The sequence below is a fragment of the Belonocnema kinseyi genome, chromosome 10 (genome assembly GCF_010883055.1).
Source record: "Belonocnema kinseyi isolate 2016_QV_RU_SX_M_011 chromosome 10, B_treatae_v1, whole genome shotgun sequence".
Lineage (NCBI taxonomy): Eukaryota > Metazoa > Arthropoda > Insecta > Hymenoptera > Cynipidae > Belonocnema > Belonocnema kinseyi.
The window spans coordinates 103,943,725-103,966,146 of record NC_046666.1 but is presented as its reverse complement, the minus strand read 5'-3'; the positions used below and the strand labels follow the sequence as shown (position 1 = coordinate 103,966,146).

Below are 22,422 nucleotides of genomic sequence, written 5' to 3'. Positions count from 1 at the left end.
TAGTGAAGTTTCGAGGAGTAGAGTCCAGCTGAGCTCAAATGGTTCGGGTAATAATTTTCGGATTACTGGAATGTTTGAATCACCTCAAACTGGATCCAACTCGACACAAAAAAAGCTGAATCGATCCAAATTCCTAATGTTATAGTAATAAAATAATTAAGGTTATACCTCATTAAAAATGTGTTACCTCTTTATCATATTTAGCTCTTATCAATTTATTCCTTGCCCAATGACCCGTACTTTTGTGTCTCAATGTCATTCGCTCTTCAGCTCTAACTTTTTGAAGCGGATTCAGTTTTTCTTTTGCAGTTTCTGGATCAGTCTTTAATAATTCTTCGAACTCCTTTAGTTGCTGTTTCGTTTTTTCTTTTCTTTGAATACGGTGAAACTTTTTACTTTTTATTTTATTTTGTCGATGTGCTTTTGCCACTTTGTAAGACTGTAATAAACAATAACGAATTAGATTAAAATATTATTAATTGAGTATTCAGAGTTCCTATACTTATTGCTATGTAAGTATTGTATCTGGGGCATTTAATTTCATGGGATCGCACTACCGAAAAAAAGTCTCTTTCGATCTTCTTTAAATTAACGTAAATTTGTGTTACTATAGAACCCAAATGTAAATGAAAAAAATTAACCGCTATACTGCATAATTACTGCCATATGAGGGATGAAAGTTGGTATATTTTGGTGTACAGATCATTTTTCAATGAAACGTTACTGCATCAAAACCAGAAAAATTTCGCAACCCCTTCTTGCGTAGTGATTAGTTGATACTCTTTTTCAGCTGCTATTAGGTTGTCGCGCGGTATCTAGAAGCGAGTAATAATCTTGATGTTGGAACCCTGAAACGAACACTTGTCCTCGAATTCCTCGGCTATCTTTGTAGGTGTCTGTTTTTTAAGGTTGGTCTTAGTTCTCCCTTCATAACCCGAACTCTGAAAGTTGCATAGTGAGGTGAAATAAATAAGCGCGATTCAAAACAATACCAAGACTTTACCCGGACTAGTACCCTCCGCACAACACCTCGTATCCCTTTTCCATCAATAAGCAAAAAAATGTCGATTTTTTTTATTTCAATTTTTTTTATTATAATTTTTCTTCTTATACTTGCCGTTGCTTGGATTCAATGCACAGAGGTGTAATAAAGCAGTTACTAGTACTAAAGCAGGTACTAGTATTTGAGTGAGTTAACTTGATGTCATAAATCTCGTTAAGGGGCGAATACAAATTATTCCGTTGGGAATCATTTCGGAATGGACGAGGACTCTGTGTCCAGCTATGGGATTCGTCTCTTCTTGAGCAATGAAAGGAAAATATGTTGAACGTTCACCCCTGGCAACGTGCCACGTGCAACCCTTTGTGGACTAAACGTCACAATACACTGAGGAGTAGAGCTTTTTATCTCCTCACCGAAAAAATAGGCTATACACAAACAGACTCGCTGATTTACCAGCTACAAAATACTTAATATCAAGTATCAAATAAATTACTTAAATAAAATGAGTGTGATGAATTTATCCGATAGTTTCATTAATTAAAACGGTTTCCTTAAAGTTAAACCGAAAGAGAATGCTTGCGCTGCGACTGATAACGCAGCTGATTATGATTTGATAATAAATCACTCTCCGAAAAATATGTTTATTCTAGCGATAATTTCACAGAAAAAAAAATTTTTGCTAGGTCAAAAAAATCACGACAAAAATTTTGCATTTGCATAACGCCCGATACGGCCTTTTTGCTTAAGGGGATTTATTACAGTTCTAAAATAGAATGTAAGATTTTTTCCGCAATTTTGAATATTTTCGTCTGATTTCTTGCATACGTTATCTCAATATTAGTCCCTCGCATTGGACGAAGCCGGGCTTTGGATAAAATATTTATATTTTGTTTAATAATAAAATTGGAGAGAACAATAGAGAAAAATTGCAGTGGCACTCAGTGTAGCCGTATGTGCATTCTTGAGGCACTCTTAATCGACCCTTGTAAAACTCACCAGGCAGACTCCCTGGAGCTTATAAGAGCTTATAAGATGCAGAGCAGTTAAAAAACTGAAATTAGGAAGGTATGGCTTGATTCAGTTTTAAATAGCAGAATTAGTTTATTGGCATAATTTGAAGAAATGGAAAAAAAAAGATTCATGAAAATCTGTTAATATTTGCAGTAATTATGGAAACAATGAACTATATACAAAAGTGTACTCTTTGCCGAAAACTTGAGATCTATTCCCTCAATTTAAACCATACAAAGCTCCATATCGAAAAAAGTCAAAATAAGAAAAACTTTCATTTTTGAAAGCCCTACGAGATTATAGCAAAAAGTTTTTGAATTTTCTCGAAATTTCGAAAGTCGAAAATTCAAGTTTTGATCGCACAAAAAATGATGAAAAATAAAAAATTCAATTATGTAGTCACACCATACAAAGATGTACAAGACAAAAGTTGTTCATTAAAAAAGAGCTACATATATGTCATTGATTATATTTCGATAAGATGCGCAGTTTTTGTTTGAATCTTAAAAAAATTTATAAATAAAAAAGTGCAATTTTTGGAGAAACGACACAAGCTATGAAAAAAATGAATGGACAAGAGTTGCTCTTACAAAAACAGTGAAAACTCATACAAATTTGTTATGAATAACACTGTGTGACAGTAAAAATATACTTTTATTCAGACCTATCACAAGTTGTAGGTCTAGTAAAACTAAGAAAATTGGTAGGGGAGAAATTTCAAATACACCCCCAAAATCTCATTTCATGGCAAAAATACCGTTCTTGAGTAATTTCATGTAACAATCACTCATAAATTCTCTAATTTTTATCCGAATTACATTTTTTTGTTAGAGAGGTGAAATGCAGACCTTTCCGACTATCTATTGCGCATTTTGTCGAAATAAAAACTGAAGAGAATTTAGTTGAAAGTATTTGCGATTTTTCGATTTTTTTTTTACATTTTGTCAACTTTGACGATATTTTTACATATACGTAGCATGTATGTAGCTGACGTCAAATTTACATCGGGGCGCGTCACACAGGGTACGGTCACATTGTCAACTTATTGTACTTTCTTTTGTTTCGATGCTAAAAAAATTAAACCTTACCCACTTGAAAATTAGCCACAATTAGTTTTCTCTTCTGTTTTCTCTGTGATCACGGTGTCCTCACTGTACCTTTACTAACAAAAAAAGGATATTTTCCGACACACTCCGTCATTTAAAGTTCCAGTGCTCGGTTTAATTTTGCGAAAAAGAAATGTGTGATAATCGAAATAAGTTTTGCTTCATATGTGGTTTGTTCGTTGATCAGCAGAATCATTTGCAGTTAAAAAATAATAAAGCTATGATTGATGGCTACAACGATTTTTCAAATTTCAATATACTCTCTCTGAACGCTGGTATAAACCAGAATTCGCGTGTGTCGAGTGCTCATTGAAGTTGAAGACATGGAAATTGAAAAGTTGCCATAAATTTCGAATTTCCTTACCTGCTCCGATGATATGGCATCATCAGCCTTACCATAAACTGAACGACTGCTATTTTTGTAAAATATAGGTAAGGGGTCATCATTATAAAAGGCGAAAACGCATAAAATATGCCGATGTTGTGACTGTAACGAAACACGAACTCATGAACGATATGGTTCACTCAACTACAGTTCAGGAATTAAAGAATGTCCAACTCAGTGAGCATGGTCAAGCTGATGATTATGAAGCTGTTGATAAAGAGTAACTTCCGTCTGCATCAAGTTCAAGAGAACGACCTGAAGTATCAAATGTGGACTTTCAGGATTTTACACATAATTTATGCCTATCACGGAGACAGTCTCAGGTGCTCACTTCTCGATTGAAGCAATTTCTTTCAGGGAAATTTTCAAAGCTGATGAACAGAATGAGAAACTTGTTTATTTTTCAGATTTATCTGAACTATTCATGTTTATTATACTTTCGATTAATTATTGTTTGCCAAGAAATGTTTTGTGGTTTTGTATGTTTATTGCTTACAGTGTCGGCAGTAATAATTTAAATAATAATTACTTATAAACAATTTAACAATCATTACCTATTTATCATTTGAATAAGTTAAACATTATTTCTGAATTTAATAACTGATTGCCATTGTTTTTTTCACCAATCAATCTTAGAAGAAATACACATCAGAAAATGCAGAAACGCAAACACTTGTTGGTAATAGGATTGTATCAGTAATAAATCTAGAAGAGCAATTTTAGACAGGAATTTTCATTCCAATTTTTTAATATAATTATTCTATTTTCGAACTTGGTATATCTGGACCTGATTTCCAAATTGGTACTTGATCAGCACCTAAAATCAATTTTAAGTAATTTTGAGGGTATCGGTGTATAAAAAAAAAAATCTCGAAGCAATTTGACCAGCCCAAATTTAAATTAATAAACTTTTTACGGATTTTTTTATTTTGATTTGATCAACTACTGAAATAAATTTAAAAATTCTCTGAGGATTGTAGTGTATCGGAAAGAAATGTAGAAGCGAAAGTGTAGGTCGGAATTTTCATTCCAATTTTTTCAGAAATTATTCTATAATTATCATTTTTATCAGGTCTGAAAATTAAATTCATACATTATTGGCATCTTATCAGAAAATAAGAATGTTTGAGTGTGATTCAAAGCCACTCGAAATGTTATGTTAATGTATTGGTTTGAAGCCTCATTCAACTTTAAATTATGATGTTCGACATGAAGACAACAATTCTGTCAATTTGATTTCAGATAGTATCATTTCAATTGGAGGTTGTCCTATGTTAATTATCGATTGATCAAACGAAATTTTGAGATGACGTTCAGAGAAAGTATTTTCTAAAATAAAAAAAGTCCCTAATGACTTTATTAATTAAAATTTGGCCAATTTAAATTGCCTCGAGATATGTTTCTGATACACCTTTACCATTAAATTGACTCACAAGTAATTCTAGAGGCTGATTAAATGTCAGTCTGCGAACCATATCCACAGATAGCAATTTCAAAAATACAATAATTTAAAGAAAAATTTAGTTCAGAGAAAACATTTTCGAAAATAAAAAAGTCCCTAAAAATTTATTAATTAGTCAAATTGCTTCGAGATATTTTTTTTGATACACCGATACCATCAAAATTACTTAAAATTGTTTTTAGGTGCTTATCAAATGCCAATTTGTAAATCAGATCCGGATGTAACAAGTTCGAAAATAGAATAATTTTTAAAAAAATGGAATGAAAATTCCTGTCTAAAATTGCTCTTCTAGATTTATTACTGATACACTCCTATCCTCAGAGATTTTTAAATTTATTTCAGTAGTTGATCAAACGAAATTTTTAAATGAGCCCCAGAGAAAACATTTTCGAAAATAAAAAAGTTTCCTAAAAATTTTATTAATTCAAATTTGGGCTAGTTAAATTGCTTCGAGATTTTTTTGGATACTCCGATACCATCAAAATTACTTAAAATTGATTTTAGGTGCTGATCAAATGCTAATTTGGAAATCAGAACCAGATATAGCAAGTTCGAAAATAGAATAATTTTTAAAAAATTAGAATGTCAATATCGGCCTAAAATTTCTCTTCTAGATTTATTACTGATACAATCCTATCACCAACAAGTGTTTAATTTATTTTATTGGTGGATAAAAACAAATTTTGAGATAAGGTCCAGAGAAAACATTTTCGAAAATAAAAAAGTCCCTAAAAACTTTATTAACCCTCATGAAGGCAAGCTAAAATCGTGCCGTTAAAAGGCAAGCCGGGCCTCTCAGGCGCGTTGAAATTCAAACTTCTCTTTCCAGTAAATGTATAAAAAAACCTAAGAAGTTTGATCATTTTCATTCATAATTACATTTTATGATCACATTACATTTAAATTTATAATTTAGCTTTACAAAGTTTCGACACTTGATCGTGCTAACTAAATATTTGTTGCACGCATTTTTATGGCATGCCAAACCAAAATTTACCAAAATACGTTTTCTTGTGAAGCCGACTTGTTGCTCGCTTTTTCCAGTAAAATCGCGATGAATCACATATGCTGTGCTTGAAGAGACTTTTTTTTTAAATTAAAAAACATTGCGTAAGGCCACTAATTCGTTTGACATTGAACCATATATGAATAGTATATTTGGCCAAGAGTGTCAACGCCTCCTTTTGTTGCGTTATAAAAAAGATTTATAATCTGTACTTTTCTTCCTTCTAAATACAAGCATTGCAACTATTACAACAACTATGACAACATAATCACTACAACATCAAAATATCACGCGTTGCAAATGCGAGCGCACATTTGAAAAAGTTTACGCGAGAAATTATGTTCGCCCCTGCAAGCAGTAGGTGTATTTTAGAAACAAACAAGCAAATATATAGAAATCCTTCAAAATTAAAAAAATATCTGTATAATTGAAATCCATGGACTCAAACTGTTTTTTCATGCAAACATGAGTGTTATGCATACTCTTTTCCTCGCGGTATTCAAAGCTGATGTTGCCATGAACAGCGGGCCTGCGAGGCCCGACTTGCTTTTTTGTGTATTTTTTTATGTATTTAGACTTCATCTAAAGAAATTTCCATGCCCAAGCCCATACTTGATACACAACTCTTTGAAACTCGAAAATTGGGACCCGCCGGGCCTCTGAGACCCGCCTGCCTTTTTTAGAGTTAATTATAATCCGGGCTAGTCAAATTGCCTCGAGATTTTTTTTTTTGATAGACCGATACCATCAAAAATACTTAAAATTGATTTTAGGTGCTGATCAAATGCCAATTTGGAAATCAGATCCAGATATAGCAATTTCGAAAATAGAATATTTTAAAAAAAAATTGGAATGTAAATATCGGCCAAAAACTTCTCTTCTAGATTTATTACTGATACAATCCTATCACCAACAAGTATTTAATTTATTTTATGGGTTGATCAAACCAAATTTTGAGATAAGGTCCAGAGAAAACATTTTCGAAAATAAAAAGTCCCTAAAAGCATGATTAATTATAATCTGGGCTAGTCAAATTGCTTCGAGATTTTTTTTGATACACCGATACCATCAAAATTACTTAAAATTGATTTTAGGTGCTTATCAAATGCCAATTTAGAAATCAGGTCCAGATATAGCAAGTTCGAAAATAGAATAATTAAAAAAAAAATTGGAACGTAAATATCGGCCTAAAATTTCTCTTATAGATTTATTACTGATACAATCATATGACCCACAGGTGTTTAATTTATTTTATTGGTTGATCAAACGAAATTTTGAGATGAGGCCCAGAGAAAACATTTTCGAAAATAAAAAAATCCCTAAAAACTTTATTAATTCAAATTTAAGCTAGTCAAATTGCTTGGAGATTTTTTTTTGATACATCGATACCCTCAAATTTAATTAAAATTTATTTTAGGTGCTGATCAAATGCCAATTTGGAAATCAGATCCAGATATAGCAAGTTCGAAAATAGAATAATTAAAAAAAATTGAATGTAAATTCCTGTCTAAAATTGCTCTTATAGATTTATTACTGATACAATCCTATCACCGCCAAGAGTTTAGTTTATTTTATTGGTTAATCAAACCCAATTTTAAGATGAGGCCCAAAGAAAACATTTTCGCAAGTAAAAAAGTCCCCAGTCTTGGGATAAGGTCCAAAGATAACGATTTTTCAACAATGTTGATTGAAATGCACCAATTCCGTCTGCATTTTCTGATGCGTATTTCTTCTAGGATCGATCTGCAAAAAAAACTATGGTAATCAATTATTAAATTCAAAAATGTTTAACTTATTGAAATGATTAATAAGTAATGATTATTAAATTGTTAATGAGTAATTATTATTTAAATTATTAATACCGACACAGTCAGTGATAAACATATAAAACCACAAAACATTTCTTTGGTAAAGAATAATCAATCGAAAGTATAATAAACATGCCGGACCGATCTGTCATTATTTGGAGGTTATGTTCAGATTCACCTCTTTGTCCTAATCGCTGTAAGTAATTGTAGGTAATGTCAATTTAAAGTTTACGCATGTAATATTTCATTCACTTTATTTAAAAGATATCTTGTCTATTCTTAACATACCTTTTTTACCCAGTAAAAATAAGCGTTAAACACAATTAACTCTTCGCCCACTGGAAGCGCAGAATATTATTTGCAATTACTGTATAACATAACCTATATTGTTTTGACACTCGTATCCATTTGAAGTTTCGAACGCAACCACGGAAACTATGATCAACTTGATCCGAAGATGCACGGACTTGACTGAATGACCGATCCGAATGCAACTTAAAACCGCGAAATATGAAAATATCCCTGTATAATGGCTTCTCCCCTTCTATTACGCGATTCGGGTAGCATTCAAGTCGCCATGTATGTAAGCCCCAGCGTGTCCACCCTATATGATTCTTATTAGTTAACAGTCGAGTGTTCATTACTTTTATACATTTTTTTTTGAAGAGCTGTAATTGTTAATTTCAGGGATGCTTGTCGGGCCTCAGATTTGGAAACTTATTCGAGATGAGGAATTCACAAACAAGCTGAATGCAGTGGGAAGACGAGCATGGGAGAGTTTCATTCAATTGTCTAAAAAGTTCCTTGGAAATAGCAAGAGCCCAGATCATGTCGAAGTCGTGCACAAATTTTTGAGTGCATACGAGAAAATGGGTTGCAACATGTCGATAAAGATCCATTTCCTGCACTTACATTTGAATTTCTTTCCGGAAAATCTTGGCTAGATGAGTAACGAACAAGGTGAATAATTTCACCAGAAAATAGGAGCCATCGAAAAACGTTTTCAAGGGAAGAGTTCCATCAACATGCTTGCTGATTACTGCTGTTCATTGAAACGAGAAACCAGTGATGAATCATACAAACGGAAGAGGCAAACAAGCATTTTTGACTCGGTTAATTCCTATAATAATAATTTATAATTAATAATAATGCACAATAATAAATCAAAATTACATAGCTATAATGACGGTTGCTATCAATTTCATCCCTCATAACGCACCCTAATTTAAATTTGACGTCAACTGCGTACATGCAAATTTACCAAAATGTTTTTAAAATCTGAAAATGCACACAACTTCGTTAATTTTATCGAACTTGATTCAAGAATATCTCATTCGACGCGGAATTAAATTTACTTTGCAAATATTGTATTGAAAAAAATCTCCAAGATCGAATAATATAGTAAAAATATCGTTAAAGTTGACAAAAATTTTAAAAAATCGAAAAATCGCAAATACTTTCAACTACATTCTCGTCAGTTTTTATTTCGACAAAATGCGCAATATATAGTCGGAAAGGTCTGCATTTCACCTTTCTAACAAACAAAAAATTGGAAATCGGATAAAAATGAGAGAATTGATGAGTTACATGAAACTACCCAAAAATGGTTTTTTGGCCATAAAAGGAGATTTTGCGTGTGTATTAGAAATTTCTGCCCTACCACTTTTCTTAGTTTTACTAGACCTACAACTTGTGATAGGTCTCCATAAAAGTATATTTCGTTTTTTTTTGTCAGACAGTGTCATTTTCTGACAGGACGCGTATTTTTTGGTTTCTTCGTAAAAACTGACATTCTAAATATAAATGTAAAATTTTTATAAAATTCAAAAAAGAGCAGAAATAAAAAATTTACAAAGGTGAAGAAAGCGCTTAGAAAATGAGAATTATGTGGACAGCGGGTTTTCAAGTATAAATTGTCATGCATCGGAAATAAAATATTATGTGAAATTTATATAAAGATTGAAGGCCTACCTGCAATAAAAGTAGGTTGAGTCATGACCTGAATTCGGTGTTCCTTTTTAAGACTAGAAAAATGATCATTAATTTAGTATGACTTATTATTCGAAGTCAATAAGACTTCTTAATCAGTACTTTTTAACTGAATACTCATTATTCAGATTGAAGCAGTAGATGTCAAGTTTTCGGCAAAGGGTACACTTTTGTATATAGTTCAATGTTTCCATAATTACTGCAAATATTAACCGATTTTCATGAATCTTTTTTTCAACTTCTTCAAATAATGCCAATAAACTAATTCTGCTAATTAAAACTGAATCAAGCCTTACCTTCCTCCACAAACGGCTACATTGATTGTCACTGCAATTTTTCTGTATTGTTCTCTCCAATTTTATTATTAAACAAAACACAAACATTTTAACTAAAGACCGGCTTCGTCCAATCCGAGGGACTAGTATTTAGATGACGTATGCAAGAAATCAGACAAAAATATTTAAAATTGTGGGAAAAATCTTACATTCCATTTGAAAACTCTAGTAAATCCCCTTATGGCCGCTAGGAAGCGTCATAATCGGAAAGCTCGTAACTGCATTTTTATAACGGAAAAATATTTATTTTGCATTTTTTAATCGTGTTATTCGAAAAAGGGTGTGGGGTAGGTGTTACCAAACTTTATGAAATGCAAAAATATTTATCTAACGAGAAACGTTGAGTAATCGAAATTTAACCCTCCTGCTTATGGCGATTGATATATAGTGAAATATTTTAGAAAATTTGTTTCTATTGGTTGGCTAGTGAAAATGCGGAGCAGTAAATTGACATCTTATGAGCAATGTGATATGCTACATGTCACTTCCTCCTCGCCTAAATTTTCACAATGCAAAGTCCAATCTAACCTAAAAATAGGCCTTTATTTTTGACCTTTTCCACCCCACGTACTCTTTCATCCAAATCCGTCACTCTCATTCGCACTGAAATACCTACCTTCCTCACTCACATAAATTTCACCACGCTTACTTCTCTTTCCCGTTCTTACAAGCCAAAAAACAACAGCAACACAAAAAAAGGTCACACTACTATCGGTACCGGAAACGGAAGCCAACCAACCAGTTGTATTTTCAATCAAGAAGATTCATTTTCTAGCAAATAAAGAGAAATTCACAAAAAATACATCAGTTTTCAAAATAAATTAGTTTAATTTTCCAAGAAACATCAGCTTTCAACAAAAAATGGAAAAGGTGATTTATTACTAATAAAATTAATTTTCAAACCAAATATTACATTTTTTGACGAAAATAGTTCAATTTTGAACTAATTAAATAACTTTTCTATCAAATAATTCTGCTTTTAGTTTTTAATTTTAAGTTAAAGTGAAAATATTGTTTGTCTCCAATACGAACTATATTATAGTTTTGGCTAAAGATTCATCTCTTTGATTAAAAATATGTAATTGTAGAATGTTAAGGTACGTACTTGAAAATTAATTCTTTCTGTTCAAAATGTAAAAGAATATAATTTTCTGAAAATGTGTTTTTTTGTCGTCTTTTTTTTTGGTATAAATTACATATTTTTTGTTAAAGATGAACCTAAAAATAAAACTTTTTAGTACACACTTCATCTATTTGGTTAAAAACTCAATAAAATTAATAAGTATTAATAGTTTTTAAATGATTTTTACTGTTCTTTATTGAAAACTATAACCTTTCTTTTTCATTGAAATATTTCAACTATTTCTTTTAATGTAACATTAAATCTTTTTCGGTTTCAATATAAACTATTGCTCTTTTTGTTGTTTGCTATTTTTCAATTCCCGAAAGAAATTATGGGACTGTAATCATTGATTTAAAAAAGTCAGAACTTTTAGGGAATGCAATCATTGCGCCCCTAAATTATAAAAATTTGTTTTAATTGACTGCAATTGTTTCAAACATTGAAGAATTCATTCACAACGAACCGCTCCTTCTACAAAGTGTCGATCATTAATTAAATAATGTAAGCTTCAGTTTAAAGAAATGATTTTCAACCCATAAAAACTTATTTTTAACATAATACTTAATTGGCAACCAAATAGTTACATTTTCAACTAGAGAAAATCAATTTTCAAATAAAAATAAATGATCTTCCAGACAATAATTAAATTTGCAACCAAAGTAATAAATTTTCGACCGTAATAGTCACATTTTCCGTTTAAAAAATTCATTTTTAACCCAAAAAATAATGATTTTCACAAAATAGCTAATTTTTTAACCTCAGAGGTGAATTTTCTACTAAAGTAACAATTCCCAAAAATGTGTCTACATTTTTTTAATAAGAAGGTGAAGTTTCAATGTAATACTTAATTTTTCGACAAAAAAGATTAATTATTAGCTGAAGCAATGAAATTATTTTTAAAAATAATTGCTAACAAAGAAAATAATTTTTTCCTTCCTCTTCTTTTCAATTGTTACTTCTTTTTTTATCTTAAATAAAAAGAATTGAATTTTGAGCTGGAAAGATTAACTTTTAACTGGAATAAATAATTCATCGCTTAAAAATACAATTTAAAACGAAAAAAAAGAATTTTCAACTAAAGATGAATTTTCAAAAAATATACGAATTCTCAACAAAAAAAGGTTAATAGATTAATTTGGTTTGGAGGGTTGATCTACTGTCTGTAAGGTACAATCTCTGATGATATAGCAGATACATTTAAAATTTTTTAAATAATTACTTGTACCATTAACGCCTAGCTAAAAATTAGCGTTATGTTCTTGAATTAAGAGTTCTTATTCTGATTCCTCTTATAGCTTAATTGGAAAAGCACCGGACCGGAAATCAGAAGTTTTGTGGTTCGATTCCCAATGGATTATAGATGGAGTAGGATCTTTTTTTCAAGTAATAATTTCAAGATTAATTTCAGATTATATGTAATATAAAAACTAAACACTAAATGTCCAATAAAGCCCAAAAATAATGTATTGAACTTTATAGCGTGTGACGAAGGCCCTCTGGTGAAATTTATATTTATTTTGCAATTAAACCTCCGAACGCAGCAACTCTTCTTATCCTCGTGACCTACTAGCACAGGCCTGTCCAGAAAGGAGAGTTCGACTCAATCACCACATGTTTGAGTTCTACCACAAGTTTCTCTACTCAGCTTCGGAGGTGGTCACATTCAATGTATGCACTTTTATAAATGATAAAGGGCAATGATTTAAAATTTTTTTAAATATTAGCTTACACTTTACAAAGAAATTTTCAAAATTATTTGAAATCAGGATCTTGCATCACACCTATTTATAGTTATGGCGCTTATACATTTACTTTATTTATTATTGTAACGTAAAATGTAATAATATATTTACTATTCATATTTTGAAATTGTTGCAATATTAATAAAATCATATTCCTGTCATACAAAGACATAATTTTTCAAGCTCAGGATATCAGTAAACATTTCTCTTTCGTTCGATCTGCATTTTACAGCATTAAAATAAAAGTATTGCATTTCAAATTAGTCGCCCTAAAGCACCTACTTCAAAACTTATCTGCGGTACTGAATTCTGCCATGTACTTCACGTGGCATGCGCTACGAACAACCACGAAGCCTTTCCAGCAGCGAGTGGAGGTTGATATTGGGATTAATATCCCAAATCGCTTTCTGTGCAATTTTGATGATTCTCGGCACTCAAACATGTGGTGATTAAGTCGAACTCCCCTCTCTGGACCGGCCTGATCTAGCCTGTGGATCTTGGGAACTGTTCAGACATTGAATATATCTATCTATGAGTACAAGTAGGAGACCGCTAGTGGTGAACTAGAGAACGATTTCTCAGATAGGTTCTCATCTGCTGGCGTCCCCGTTTTCTATGAGTTCACGCTGACCGCTCACATCTGGCAATGCCTAGTTTGTGGGTAGTCCCGGCCACACAGTCTTTATTCCTCATACTAATATTCAGTGCGAGGTACACGAATAAACAATTCTAGTAAGAAAATCGACCACGCAACCTTGTGACTATTAACCAAGCACTCTACTAGGGAACTACCGACGCTTCGAAATACTTTTACACAGGCTCTATGATCATCGGTTCGCCATTTTTAAAATGCATTTTCCTCGAAAATGGGTCAAAATTGCGTCTTCTTGATTTTTCTCAGAAGACCACTGGTATGTAACTTTCATTGAGGAGAGTATCAATTTAAACAAAAAGAAGCAGACCTAAAGGTTCCCTTGTGAGTTACATTTTCGCAGAATTTTGAAAACCTGCATGTATTCTTGACAAAATAATAAAACATTGTAAAATGGACGTTGTTTTTCAGTTTTTATTCCTTTCCAAGCGAACAAATTACCCAAACTCAACTTTCGGCCAATCAAATTGTAGAGTTTTTCAACATATTTAATTTTGATTATAACTTTTTTCTGGCAGATAATACCCCACGCATCAACAGAACACAAATATCCATATCGTTTTCATTCTGCAATTCTGTCCTAAAAAATCGTTCGCTGATTGGAAAAGTAATCTTTTGAAAGAGGTTTTTTCATATAAATGCAATTAGACTTTACTTCCCGGTAACTTCATTTGATCCTTCAATTACATGTTAATTTAAACCATATTTTTCTCCGCAACCAGGTTCTACGTACTAGATTATTTAAACAGAACTGATGTTTCAAAGTCGAAGCACTCTTATCAATTTTATGCAAGTATATTTTTATGTAGAATTATTTTTCGACATAAGTGCGCGAGGATGGTAATGCCCGTACGAATGGCAAGAGGCAGTACGAGCTATAAGGGCGAGTAGAGCTAAATCGAAGCATGGGAACTCTCTTTCGAGCACCATGTACAGGCAACGAAATGAGGCTTTGGCGAACAGAGCGAGAAGGCCGCCTTTCGAAGCTTGCAGATGCAGTTAAATGTATGTTATATTGACTTCTATAGCTAAGTACGGTTCGATTTTACGTGAACATTTTAACCGTTATACATTGTATTGCATCTTGTATCATTCTTCTATGCATTACAATTTTTATTTTTTATAGAATTTTTTCAAATCTGAAACAAAAACTTTTTTTCAATGGATAGTTTGTCCGGAACCTGAAATTTATCATTTTTAATAACATGTTTCATGATTAAAACAAACACTATGCTTCTTAACAAAAAATAAAACTAAGCAAATGTGTAAACCATTTTGAATTGAACAAATTTGCTTCTTAACATTTTTTTGTATATTCCTTTTTTCTTCAGAAAAATGGATTTAAAAGTATTTGCGGTGGATAAAACCAGAACCGTTGCGTTGGTCAAAAATGCCTGCTAACGAACAAGGTCTCTAAAAAGTATGCTAAAACGCAACCTAATCAGATATTTCCGTCGAAAGTAACCGTGTTCACAGATGAAAATGATGACGCAAACTCGTAAAAAAACAAGAATCCTACGAACAAGTTTGGACCACAACAAGCAAACAAAAAATGCTCCTATTGAAATGAGAAAAAATAAAAAAATAAAAATTTCGCACAAAAATAAAAGAAGTGTAACGAAAAATGAGAAGGCAACCAACCACATCTTCTTCCTTCTTTTTTTCCTTTCTTTCGTCTTTTTTATTTCTATTATTATCAATTAAAAATAAAAGAATATATAAAATAAAAATAACATTACCAATGGAAGTCATGCAAACCCTTAGGGGACACATTATGAATAAAGAAGAAATAACATTACCAAAGTTTCGGTACTCATACGCATACAAGTAGCGACAGCAATGAAGAACCGGTGCATGATCTGTAAGATGAATTATGCGGGACAGACTGACAGACTTCTTAAAACTAGGATAAGGGAATATAGAAATGATTATCGGTTAGGACGCTGTTATAAGAGTGTTCTTGCAAGGCATACAAAGGAATTTGTAGATGTAGACCATGAGTTTGACTGGGACAATGTTAAAAGTTTGCATAGTAAAAGTAATAACAGAAAGAAAGAATTCATAGTAATGCTTTATATTAAAAAACACAAAAAGTTATCCATTAATTAAAAAACCGATTTGGTAAATTAAACAAAAGTTATGCTAATATGATTAATTACATTTAACGGTGAGGTTTCATGAATCTTGTTTTTCTTTTACGTTCTCTATTTCTGATGTATTTATGACATATATTTCTAGTGTGTTTACAACAGATTGACCTACTGACCCTCATTCGATTCTCAGGTATCAAAGAGAGAGCATCGGTTCTTTTTTGCTGTCGCTACCTGTTTACATTTTTCTTGCCTTAATAATGTATGAGTACCGAAAGTTTGGTAATATTATTTTTATTTTCAATGCTCCATTATTGTAATTTCATAATAATTAAATGAAAAAATACGAAAGAAAAAAAAAGAAGGAAGGTCGGTTGGTTGCCTTCTCATTTTACTTTCCTCTTTTTTTATTTTTGTCCGAAGTTAAAAAAAAATTCTTTCTTTTTTTCTTTCAGGAGTTTCCATCAATTTTATTATTGAAAGTTAAATAGGATTTTTAATTTGGATTTTATTCTATTTTAAATTTCTTAAATTTTGACAACACTTTTGTGGCAAACCTGCAAATCGAAAGTACAAGATCACCCATGTATTTTACATGGATGATTTTAAGATCTATGCTAAAAATAAAGAGAAATTAGATCTAGCTCTAGGGATTGTTGAACGATACAGGAAAGAAATAGGAATGGAATATGGGTTAAAAAAAGAGCCAAGGTTTATTTGAAGCTAGGAGAACTTAATCGCACATCTGATGGTGCTTAGCTCGTCGATAGAAATGCTAGACGACACCTTTGCGCTGGGCAGACTTATACATAGCCGGGCGAGCGACAGAGTCGCATTCAGGATATGACATCTATAAAGGATACTCTCCGAAGCAGATACAAACGTCTTATCCAGCAGGTTTGTTCTCCCGAACTGTCGACAAGGAACAAAGTATCTGCAAAAAATATGCTTGCCGTCCCGGTAGTCCGATAGTCCCCGGTCAAGATTCAATATGCCGCGACCACCTTGACGGCGTGACATGTAGAGTCGCGGAAGAGAAGACTTAACTTCTCTTCCGCGACTCTACATCTCACGCCGTCAAGGTGGTCGCGGCATATTGACTCTTGAATGCCTCCACCACAGGATTATTCTGGGTACAGCACATAAAGTCGCAAATGGAGGAGACCCTCTCTATCTCGAGTACTCACTCCTGAAAGCCCGGATTAAGAAAGCTCAGGAGAAAAACTTCCGTGAACATCTCCTCGATAAGAAAATGCACGAGATCTTCCACAGAAATATGGAGGATCAGTCAATGTCGTGTGAGCTAACTTTTTCTTTCCTTAAATCACCCGGATTGAAGTCGGGCACGGAGGTTTTCATTTTGGCATGTCAAGACGGTGTCATTTCCACCTTAACATACTGTCGCCGCATTTTGAGCCAAAACATTCCCGATTATATCTGCAGGGCGTGCCATGTGCACCCCGAGCATCTAGCACACATACGAGGTGTGTTCAAAAAGTAAGGTGACTTTTGAATTTTCGCGGGCTACGTACATTCAAGTTTTAAATTTTTTGTTTTGTTGTGTTGGTACACTCGTCACGATCATATGTTCACAGTTTTGACTATATAGCTTGTGTTGTTTGTTCTAACAGAGGCGTAAAAGGTTAGAAGGGTTTGGTGTGCTCGGCGATTTTCTTTTTTCGAAAAAAATGGAGCAAAGAGTTTGCATTAAATTTTGTATGAAAAATGGAATCCAGTGCTCTAAAACTCTTGAAATGTTGACAGTTGCATACGGTGAGTATACTCTGAGTATGAAAAATGTGTATAAGTGGTACAAGCTGTTCCAAGAAGGCCGAGAGGATGTCGAAGACGAACCTCGCTCTGGACGTCCCAGCACGTCAACAACAGATGTAAACGTTCAAGCAGTGGAAGAAATGGTGTTGAAAAATCGCCGAATTACCATCAGAGAAGTTGCTGAAGATGTTGACATATCGGTTGGCTCATGCCATGCTATCTTTTCGGACGTTTTGGGCATACGACGTGTGTCAGCGAAATTTGTTCCAAAACTGCTTAATTTTGATCAAAAGATCCATCGGATGACCATCGCTCAGGAGATGTTGAATGAAGTCAATAATGATCCTGATTTTCTCAAAAGGGTTATAATTGGGATGAATCGTGGGTATATGGTTATGACGTCGAAACTAAAGTCCAATCGTCTCAGTGGAAGCATCCTGAGTCTCCAAGACCGAAAAAAGCACGTAAAGTTCGGTCAAATGTGAAGGTTTTGCTCACTGTCTTCTTTGATTACCGTGGCGTAGTGCAACAGGAATTCTTACCACAAGGTCGTACGGTCAATAAGGAGTATTACCTTCAAGATATGCGCCGTTTGCGAGAGGCGATACGCAAAAAACGTCCGGAACTTTGTAAAAACAATTCATGGCTTTTGCATCACGATAATGCACCTGCTCATTCATCGTTGCTTGTGAAAGATTTTCTCACCAAAAACAGCACCACAGTCATGCCTCAGCCTCCATATTCACCGGATTTGGGCCCCAGTGACTTTTTTCTTTTCCCATAACTGAATAGACCCATGAAAGGACATCGATTTTCAACGATTGAGGAGATAAAAACTGCATTGCTGAAAGAACTCAAGGCTATACCACAAAATGATTATCAGAAGTGCTTCGATGATTGGAAAAAGCGTTGGCACAAGTGTATTAATTCTGAGGGCGATTACTTTGAAGGGGACAACATAAATATTGAGGAATAAATGAATATTTTTTGAGAAAACCATAAAGTCACCTTATTTTTTGAACACACCTCGTATTATCTACACTGAAAAATAATTTGCATTAAATCAAGTGGGCTAGTTTACTTGGCTGATTTAACTTGAAAGAAGCAAGTATTTTCTATTTACAAGGGACCGATTTTCTCGAATCAAGGAAATAATAGAATCAGGACAACTATTTGAATCAAAAATATATTTACTCTAAGCAAAAAACTATTGAGTTAATTTGTTCCATTATACTTATTTGCGTCAAGTTTAATAAAATATTGAATTAAGAATATTATATTCTTATGATAAGTAACTTAAACTCTAACAAAATGTTTCTTCATCCAAGTAAATTCATATACTTATTTTGACTACTATTTTAATTGAAACAATGTTCATATTATTGAGACGAGAAAATTAATGTATTCAGCGAAGAAATAATTTCATTTACTGCAGTAAATCACACATATGGCCACATCTCACAACCGTGACATGGCGCGATGAAATCATGACGAAAGGTCAGCGAAAGCTTCGTGCGTCTTAAGGACACGAAGCGAACCTAGGATGAAAGCTTTCTGCATCCATCTCGCCAGTGTTTTGGTATATTTTTAGCACGCGGGTATAGCTTTAAGCTTATGAACCAGACGTAGTTTCGCAACTCGATAGCTCCGATCACAAGAACAATTACTTTAACGGAATATTTTCGTTACAGTTAGTGCAGCTCCCTTTTAAGGTCTTGTTACCTATCCTCCTTTTTCTCCTCATTGGCCGTGATGTTGTAGTCGGCAAAAGATTGTAATAAAGCACTTTCAGGGCCGCATTATGCCTGTAGAAAATCGTCGTTACCGCGTGGGTGCGACACACAGACATTATGTGTTCTAGGTACTCATCGTGTGCATGACACGCTTTTCACCTATCGCTGGAAACTTCTTGACATAAAAGGAGTTCAAAGTATACTAAGATGGAAATGACACCATCCTGGCATGACAAAATAAAACCCTCTGTGCCAGAATTAAGCCCTGAAAATCTGAGAAAAGCAAAAGTTTGCTCTTTCGTCAAGAAATGCTTTTCTACATTTCTCTGAAAGTTTCCGTGCATTTTTTTGTCAAGAAGCCGTTCGTAGAATTTCTCAATATCTGCTTTGTTTACTTCGGCTTCTAAAAGAGAAGCATCCAGATGGATTAATGCACTTTCCACACTTCTGATGTTCAAATCCAGGCAAAGGGCCTCGGCCGCCCGCCCAGCGGCTTTGTTAAGGAACGCTCCTTTGCCAATCATCTCATGGTTCCAGATCATGTTTAGCAGAGGACCTCTACTATTTGCAACGATGTAAGCTTTATTTAGAACAATTTGGCCATGAAGACACTGGAGATGCAAATGGCCACAGTCGCCTTGACGGCGTGAGATGTATCATCGCGGAACGGACAAAGTGATTTTCAAGTTCTTATGCCCATGCATGATCTTACGCATGGCGACATCATGGGCCGTAAGCTCGCTGTTCGTCCAATCAACCACCCCCAACGAGTAGAGTAGATCACGACGGCAAGCATGTTAGTCACAGATACTTTGTTTAACACCGATAGATTTGAAGACCAAATCTGTTGAAGAAGATGCTTATATCTTATTCTCAGACTGCTTCACTCATGCTACGTCCTAAATGTGGCTTTAAGCACGCCCAGGTATGGGTCCTATCCAAAGTCCACATCAATCTCTTCTGCGTACTTATTAACAATATCTAAAACAATCTGAAAATTGTTTTTTCCAGAAGCATGGATGTTCAGGTCATCCATATAAAATACATGAGTGACCTTATGCTCGCGATGAATAGTGTCGCCACGGAGGTGTAGACGAGAATTTCGTAGTGCGAGAGATAGAGGCAGAAGTGTCATGCAAAAAAGAAGAGAGCTCACGGTATCGCCTTGAAAGACGCTACTCTGAAAGGCGACGCTGTTTGCTGCCACACGATAATTTCCAGATGAGTTAGTAAATCTGGTTTTTCAAAGCGGCATTAATCTTTCTATGCATCTCACTATGTGCGGATAAACATTCAGGCTTTTCAAGAGACGCTCTTGTTTAGAATCTTCATTTATTAATAAACAATCACGGAAATCAACCAGTGTCATAATATTGGTTCAACTTTTTGCGAAACCTTTATCTACTATTAATAACATAATTTCTTGTTAATAATTTCTTTCGTGATATTTTCTCGTACGACGACCCATTATTTAGTCACGGCCTTATAAACAATGTATTTTTTAGAAACATTCGCTCCCCTAAAAGCCACAATTTTCAATTTATTAGCGATTACCTTTTTTATATTGTTAACTTTTCCGTAAGGAATATAATTATCTTGTGTAGCATTTTCGATTTGCGGATAGAGGGTCCCTGTACCAAGGGTTTCTGTTGAATATGGTTACACAAATAAATAGGCAGTCGCGGACAATTGTCTAGGGGTGGTCTTGAAAGAATTAACCCCTAAGCGGAGGTGTGAAAACCGTGCCGAAAGCTGAATGGCACCTGGGTGAGGTGTCTAGAAGAGTGACTCTGGGATACCGGGCGACCTCTCAGAGGACGCAGCCTTATCCTTGCATGCGGGGCTCTACAAGGACAGACGTACCCCTTTCCCTAGCTTCTCGTGGGAATAACAATCGCAACACCAAACATAGTTGTAGTAAATGCGGTTCAAAACAACAGAACGCGCAGGGCTCCCGACAATGGGTCGGCCAACAATGCCGACCACTCTAGGGCTGGGGGAGCCGATGAAAATGGATTCAATGCGATGGATCGCCGGAATCTCGGCACCTTTAGGTGGACGGAGCGACTGAATCACGACTTGCTAGAGTAGTAAGATGCGAGTGTGGCCCCTGAACGGGGTTACATGGCACGGCTGCATGCTCTGTGTTGCAAGAAACACCCGGAGCTATCGCACTTTTCGCAGCATTGTCTGCAAAACCATACCGAACTACTCCGAAAAAGGGACTATATAAGCGGAACGCCTACTCTACCTCAGCTAGAACAAGCCGGCAACAGAGAAAGAGAGGCAACACTAAGACCAACCGCGGTCAGGCATCCAATAGAGGAAGAGCGATGCTTTATGGGCCGGAGAAACATCAACACCAAGGTTTCTCTCAAGCCTAAAGATCTGGCTGAAATGGATGACGAGCTTCGTGGACATTCTTCCGAAAAATCCGAACTCTGGGCTATTAATTCTTGTGTGTATAATACAGCGAGAGCTTTGGCCGATGCGTTCCGTAAAACAACAGTTGATCACAAGATCAAAGGACAAATGCATCAACTTGCCATAAAGATAGGCTGGGCAAGACAGTACGCGTCCTGCATTCAGTGTGTGATTGACTACATCACATTTGGCAGGAATTTTACCGCCAAGGTTCGAAAGTTCGCGCGCGAACTCCGTAACCGTTATCACACACTTAACAGCTCAAAGTTGCTGACCATCAGGCAGCATATTGTTGAGAAAATACGGATACTATTTGACGCTGAGGGAGAGGTTGGTCAGAGAAAATCAGCAGTTTCTCTCTGACCCATCTCGACTCTTCCAAGCATTTCTGTACAAAGCAGCGGAAGAGGCTACTAAAACACTCGGACTTGACTTCAGTATTAGGGGTGAGCAAAATGCATCAAATCTTATCTATCTCGAGTATTCACTGCTAAAAGCCCGGATTAAGAAAGCACAAGACAAAAACTTTCGTGAACAGCTCCTCGATAAGAGGATGCACGGTATCTTCCACAGAAATGTGAAGGATCAGTCAATGTCTTGTGAGCTAACGTTTGCTTTCCTTAAATCGCCCGGATTGAAGTCTGATACAGAGGGTTCCATTTTTGCATGCCAAGACGGTGTCATTTCCACCTTAACATACCGTCGCCACATTTTGAGCCAAGAAATTCCTGATGATAGCTGCAGGGCGTGCCATGCACACCCCGAGCATTTAGCTCACAT

General features: G+C 34.6%; 1 protein-coding gene across 3 annotated transcripts in view; it reads right to left on the bottom strand.

Annotated features, from left to right (window-relative positions):
- The window catches only part of LOC117181348 (U3 small nucleolar RNA-associated protein 14 homolog A), an 81,237-nt gene that overhangs the window by 26,752 nt on the left and 32,063 nt on the right, over nucleotides 1–22,422 (bottom strand). For all 3 annotated transcript variants that reach the window (XM_033373917.1, XM_033373919.1, XM_033373918.1), the window contains exon 4: nucleotides 188–439. In XM_033373917.1, the coding sequence (XP_033229808.1) occupies nucleotides 188–439 (252 nt within the window). The remainder of the gene's footprint in view (nucleotides 1–187; nucleotides 440–22,422) is intronic.